General features: G+C 37.6%; 1 protein-coding gene across 6 annotated transcripts in view; it reads right to left on the bottom strand.

Annotated features, from left to right (window-relative positions):
* Positions 1-673: 673 nt before the first annotated feature.
* Positions 674-7,137, bottom strand: part of ZC3H13 (zinc finger CCCH-type containing 13) — a 45,374-nt gene continuing 38,910 nt past the window's right edge. For 5 of the 6 annotated variants that reach the window (XM_071448487.1, XM_071448488.1, XM_071448483.1 and 2 more), the window contains 4 exons: positions 5,686-5,841; positions 4,878-5,078; positions 1,751-1,914; positions 674-1,170 (listed from right to left, as the gene is read on the bottom strand). In XM_071448487.1, the coding sequence (XP_071304588.1) occupies positions 1,000-1,170; positions 1,751-1,914; positions 4,878-5,078; positions 5,686-5,841 (692 nt within the window). In that variant the 3' untranslated portion in view covers positions 674-999. The remainder of the gene's footprint in view (positions 1,171-1,750; positions 1,915-4,877; positions 5,079-5,685; positions 5,842-7,137) is intronic. The other variant, XM_071448484.1, reaches the window with a different exon arrangement.

Here is a 7,137-nt window from a genome sequence, read left to right as displayed (position 1 = left end):
TGTACCTGATCCATGAGGCAGTTGCTCACCTATCACACGATGTGCTTATCCAGCTGCGTCCTGGGTATCCCTTTTGTCCAGAATGGTATTTGAGAGACAGTACCAAAAACTTTACTGACATCCAAGCAGATTACATCAACTGGCTTTCCTTGATCAACCAAGTAGGGTTACCTTATTGTAAAAGGAAATCAGGTTTGAAAAGCAATTTCCACACAAAGCCCTGCTGGCTGTGACCAATGACTGTGTTCCTCTTCAGATATTTTTCAATATGCACCAGTCAGTCCTTTTGAAAGCAGGCAGCATTTCCAAAATGCAGTTAGTCTCATAAGTATAGAAACTGCTCATAAATAATTTCTGCAAGCTTTTTTTTTTTTTGTTTGGTTTATTTTTTTTTAACTTTCTCTTTAATCAACAAAAAAGGAGCCTTAACTGACTGGACTAGGTTTTTGTGTCCAGAAGGAATTAAAGGAAATTTTCTTTACATTAAAAAACCACGTTAAAGATGGAAAAGAGCTAGAGTTTGATCCAAATCCACACCAGAGGCTACTATAAGAAAGAGGATTTGGAAAAAAGAAGGCAAACAGACTCACAGCTATTTAACAAATTTCAGAAGTGTACTGAGGGACCAAGGTGGTGGTGGAAATACCCATTCATAATAAGAAAAAAGATACACTGACAGTTTTCCTCAGTTTAATATCATTTGATGTTATAAACTGCTAAACCCAGACATCTTCACATTATTACACTTGATGCACCATAAAACAGGTTTATGTTACAGTGTAAGGTTCAATATTACAAAAATTGCAAAGACCTCCACACAGAAGTCTCAATTTTTCACTCCTATTCACATCTAAAACCAATACTCTTAACTGTGTACAAATGGAGTATTTCCTTTCATCTTCTAGAGCCGCTTTACAACCACCAGTTCTAAACAGCAACACCAACACTGGTAGCGAGAAATCAACTCAAAATCAAGGAAGTGCCAGTGCAGCCATTTTCTCAAGTCACACACACTTCCTGCTGGAGAGCTGGCTGTGGAATTTTGCTGTCCTCTGTCTTTTCCTGCCCAGGAACCTGGCACACAGTCTTTCGTTTGAATAACCGTAGACTCAACCGTAACAAGTCGCTGTCCATTGCTGCAGAATTTGTGTAAGTTTGTTTTGTTGCACCCTGTTGAAATTGGAAATGGAATTTTAAAAAAGGAAAAGCTGAAAACAATGTCTTTTAATATGCAAGCTGGGAAATTAACCTCAAGTACTCTCAATAATTACAGGTTTAATCATACTAATCGTACCACTAGAAAAGATTTGGAGAATTAATGATTTTTCTACTAGCATACAAAATCACAAAACCCACTGCAGAAGTTTTAATTTTAACTTGGATTCTTACAATTCTTATAAAACCACATGGAATCTTAAGCAAGAAAGTCATTCAACAGTTACCTTTGAAATAATATTTTACCTAATTATTTTTATTATGTATACTCTAAATATAGAAAATGATTTCCAGAATTTAAACACCAAAATTATAAGAAACAGGAACTAGCTCTAGTCTCAAATTTATATTAAGCTCTCATTTTACATAAAAAATAAATACCTTGCAACCTCTCTAAATAAAACTCAGTTTATTATTTAAAAGACTAGATTTCCTTCAGAACAGCAAACACAAAAATTATCTCTCACAGAAAAGCTCTGCTTCGGGGCATCTGTGCTCCCACACTTTGACCCAGCCTTGTCAGCAGCCCACTTGCCTTTTCATTCTTCATGAGCTGCTTCCGAATTGCAGAGTCCCGGCGGAAGCAGAGCGCTTTGCAGCAAGGACCCAGATTGCTGAGAAGACCTGCTCTCTCTTCTTTCCGCCGAAGTGCAGCCATGTTCAGTGCTCCCAGTTCGTGCTCAAAAAGGTTTTCTGCATCTAGAAAGAATTGAGATTTGCAGAGATTAATATACACATGGTATTTTTGAACAGCACCACACAATCGTATGAATTTTCTTCATGTTTTTATTATTTGTATTTCTGCCTTCTAAACAATATCAAGGTTTGGTAAAAAAAAAAAGAGTATTTGAGTTTATAAAATAACACTAATAAATCCTTCACCATGGAAAGGGAAGAATGGATACCCTTGTATTTAGTTTTAGCACTGGAAAGCAATATTGAGACAGCAATCACTGGGAAGCCTAAAAATCAAGTGACAGCTTTAGACAGAAGACAGGGTATGATTTATGGTCAGACATGTGATGGACAAAAGGTGTTTGCTTACCACTTGCATTAATCATAAAGTAGCCCAAGTTTCACTTCTTTGCAAGATATCAGGTAACTGTGCTAGTGTCAACACTGTTTTTGTATGGCTATGCAGAAGTGAAACACAACTGTCTGGAATAATTTTTTCATTTGTGGTGGATGAACCTGGAGAACAAGTCAGCAGCTGCCAATGGACTACCCCTTCCTACTGGCTCACCTAAAGCATTTAACAGAACTCAAGGTGACAGGACCAGTCCTTCAACACATTAACCAGAAGAAACAGTGCACAGAAAGAACACTTTTAGAAAAGATGGCTGTGAGGTGAATCTTGTCCTGCAACAAGTCTGTTTCTATGAAATGCAAAGACTAAAAGAGCACACAGGGCTAGACCAGAGCTCATTGATTTATAGCCCCTTTACAATAAATAGGAAGACTGTCATGTAATAGACAAAAAGCTGGAAAGGTACATGGCTGAGTCCAATCCTGCTGAGAGGGCAAATATGCATTTTTTAAACCATTCAGAACACGGATGAAACTCAGTAGTTTTTAAACAAGGTGAAAAGAAAAAAGAAAGTTACATGAAATGAAGGGCAGGTTAAAGAGAACTGCACTGAAGTCAAAGACAACCTCAATGGACAATCAAAAAATGGAAATAAGTGACAAGACACAAAAAGGCCACTTCAAAGGTAACATGGACAGCTTGCAGAGTCTTCTCAGATGCCAGATGCTTGCTGAGCATATCTTGCAAGTAAGCATGTCCATATCCTTAGAGGAAGAATTGCATATAAAAGAGGGCAAGTCAGCTAAAAATCCCAATACCACCACATCACATATTACAGATTTTTGGTTCCAAAGAAAAAATAATTTGAAAAGCACACCCTGAAACAAGGTATCATTTCCCTACTTTCTGCATTTAATAGTATTACCAGAAATATTTCAATTTATTCCTCAACAAGAACAAAGATGGGAACACCAACCTCAGGAATAAGACAGGGAGACAAACTATACAACCATGAAGTCCAGAGTGAAAATGCTACATTTGCACTGTTACACACACTGAGCACACCTAGCCCAGATTCATTCAGTTTTCAGGGCACCGTATTTGTGCATTTCTTTGCACTATATGTGCTGTGGCTCTGTAACCTCTATACAGAGAACATTCACCTGGCAGATTGCAGAGGAAGTGCATACACTTGAAAGCCTACTGGCAGTGTAGAACTCTGATGTGTGAGACTGCACACACACAGCACAGGGAAATCAAGAGAGGCACTTCAAATCTCCCATCCTCTCCAGAGCAAGCTTCTGCTGAATCCAAGTATACTTAAGACAGTCCAAAGGCAGTGCTGGAGAGCCTCCTATCATCACTAAGGACTTTATTTCTAGGGAAGCATGCAAAGATTGGTGAGATTAGTTCAGGATCATTTTAAACAGCCAGGTGGAGTGATCCTGCAGTGCAATTGCTGTTGCAAGGAATCCCTGCTAAGAACTGTTGAAGTATACAGTGAAATTAAAGCTCACAGGGAGAGAGATACAGTTCATACCTTGACTATATCAGTTTGTATGCTCAGGAAGACTCAATATTTTTATTTGATTAAAAAAAATGCAGGAGCAGGTGTAATAGCTCACAATTCCTACAGTTAAATAATTTAAATGGCTCAAGATGGAGATTATGAAGATTACCACAGCTAAAAGTTTTGGATATTCCCTCCCACCCCCCCCCCCCCCCACCCCCATCTGAGACTGTGAGGTTCTCAGAACAAGACGACTGCATAAAGAATAATGTAAAGTGAAAGGCATTGTTTCAAATTAAGAACTAGAATTTACTGAGTTAAAAAAACATGAGCTCCACAGATACTATTATTTATAAGACAATTTTCTAACATTTAGATCCTGCAATCATTTGCATAGAGGTCTTATAGAAAGCAAATGTTTCATAATCCCAAAAGAACCATTCTACCATGCAAGTTGTTGCAAGCAGCTCAACAAGTTCCTGAGATGTGAAAGAGAAAAATTAGTATTCCTTCTCATGGAAAAGCCCTGCTAACACTCAGAACTGTAATAAACAGCACTAGTACAATTGATGCCTTTGCCATTTGTTGTGCCTGTCTTATGACATACACTTTGTTCAAATTCCAAACCTGTAAATTATTGTATTTCCCACTTTTAGTAGAGGTATAATATACATATTTAACTTAGTGCCTTCATTCTGATCCAAATCCCCCATCTATGAATTCTAGAAAGGATCCTTAGAATGAGAATAAGAAATCTTGTTTCTTTCTTGAAATACTACTACATAATAATAATAATACAGTTCACTGGAAAAGATATTTAGCTCTCTAAGAAACTGCTAATACACTTTAGGCTAGGAAAGCATGAATGGTCTCACAAATAATTCACAATATTCCACTAAGATGAAATCAATTTTGTTTTGTTTATTAGCCTAGACTTCCTCACCATTGCTGAAATCAAAACACTAATCTGACTAACATGCTGCTGTATCACATTTCTGTAATTTTCACACAATACTCATTATACACTTTCTGTGGTCTTTGAAACCTAAAGTAATGAACTAATGCACATTTTGTAAGGACTTCTTCACTACACCAAAAAGACAGTTTAATCCCCGCAGCAGTTACCTTTAGGTTTTTCCAACACTCTCTGGCACGTCTCTTTTATTTTGGTGAAGAGTTCTGGTCCAGCCAATCGCTTGGAAATGCCAACTCTCAACATAACAGCACCTGGTGTGAATTTTAAGAGCGCAGCCCCAGGCTCACGTGGTTCTTTTGGCTGCTTTGGCATAAGACTGGACCAGTCTACATCTATAACATCCACTGGATCTGCAAAAACATTGACAGAGAATGAGTTATCACATCACCACCCCTTACTATCGCTGATTAATTTCACATGCTGTGCACACAGCTGTCTCCTGAAAGCAATATTTATTAGACGTACTTTGTTCTGCAGACCTCTTGGACCTTTCACGTAAGAATGGCAAAACTCAGTTGGATGGGTGGAAAATGGCAGAAATACAAAAAGAAATAGAAATAAAAAGCTATATGGATTAAAAAAACTCAACCCATGCCTAATATTCTGTTTTATTTTTATTGCAATCCCTTCGTGAAAGGTTGCTCAGATCCTGCTTAGCCAGCAGGTTTGGAGATATTACTTATGCATTCAGAAAGTCACAGTACAACTGAACATGCTAAGATGGATTCAAATTAAGTGCTCAGAAAGGTAGTTCACAGAGCCCAGATTACCCAATTGAACTTAGGACAATTAAGCAATTCCATTCTTCCCAATGCACTTGGAAAGTATTCAAGCACAGACAGAATCTGCTCACAGACTGCACTCCTAATTCAGAAATACTGTCAACATCACAACAGCATTATGTGCACACGGATCTAATGTTTATATTCAAATAATCACAAAAGGGGGTTGATATACTTTTACCAGGCATCTTCTCATCCTCCTGTTGATCCTCACGCTTTTCAGCATCACCTGCCAGAATTTCATCCAGTTCATCATCACTGATAGGCTCGTATTCTCCAGCACCAGACCCCAGTGACTGCACATCATTAGTCTTTGCCTCATCCTCTCCTCCTACAGAGACAGATACATACTGTAGCTTTAAAGCAATCATATCTGTTGTCTAAACGTGCTGTACACTGCCTGAAGACAAAAAGGCTTAGCAAAATAAACTGTTAGCTTTTAAGAACAAGTATATTCAACATAAAAACTGGTATTAACCCAGAGAAACAGTGAAGTTATACCTCCCATACACAATGTAGCAGTTTGAATTTTACATATACTGGTCAATTTTTTGGTGCAGTATTAGTCAAACTACTCAGAGAAGGTCATTTTCACAACATACATGTTGATGATCTGATATCAGACATGAAGTTTACAATCATAAATAGTTTATAAAAAATTAAATTACTGCCACAAAGTCTTTCAGATGCTTTAGCATATTAATCTAAAATCAGGATTAAGTCCAAAGGCCCTAAAATAAGTAACAAAACTCCAAAATACAAAAGGTAACAGGTATCCTGAATGAAACAATATGTACAGAATTTTAGATTCTTTGCAGCAGTCACTAGAAGAGCTTTTAGAAAGCCATGCCAAACTTCTTTTAGCTGTTACCCTTCTTTCCATCCACATACTATCTGCACACACAAATACATATGCTTTATTTGGAAACATTCCTTAGGGCCTATGAACACAAGACATTCAAACACTGAATTCTGCAGTTCACAAAAGGGACATCCTCTCACCTCCAAGACTGAAAGATCTGACTCAAGCACTTAAAAATTCCATTGCTCCAAACTTAGGCTTTATTATGGTTCTCCACCATGGGTACTAACAATGAGCTGTGCCACACAAACTGGACAGAATTGACAGGGATCCTCCTCTGTGAATGACTATTCTGATACGTTCCAGCTCCCTCAGCCAGAGGGAAACTGTTTCCATTTTAAGTTTCCCACCTGTTCTTTGGGGTTCTTTTCGGCTTGCTTTTGTGAGGGAAGAAAAAGTAGTAACCTCAACTAACCTAAAAATGAGCAAGGAAAAAGCAAGTAAAAGACAAACCAGTAGAGCATAAACAAACTACTCAGACCATCTGGCAATGCTTTGGAGGAAGCATATAGCATCTTAAGTATCATTTAAGCCCACTCCTAAAGCAAACACATCAGGTTCAAAACATTAAAATAATTTAGTAATATCCTGACATATTTTGTTAAGACAATATACAACACTAATTTGCCCAAGTAAATACTACATACCTTCCTAACATCAGCCCATCTAACAAGTTTTCTAACAAGTTTTTCCTTTTTAGAAAGGAGAATAAGGTGATCCACACTAGATTTCATTTTGTGTCTTATAACTTTAAATATTCGCTGC

The sequence above is a fragment of the Agelaius tricolor genome, unplaced genomic scaffold (genome assembly GCF_023055355.1).
Source record: "Agelaius tricolor isolate 1412-34295 unplaced genomic scaffold, bAgeTri1.0.p SCAF_26, whole genome shotgun sequence".
Classification (NCBI taxonomy): Eukaryota; Metazoa; Chordata; class Aves; order Passeriformes; family Icteridae; genus Agelaius; species Agelaius tricolor.
Note: the sequence above shows the minus strand (reverse complement) of the source record. Positions and strands in the feature narration are given on the sequence as shown.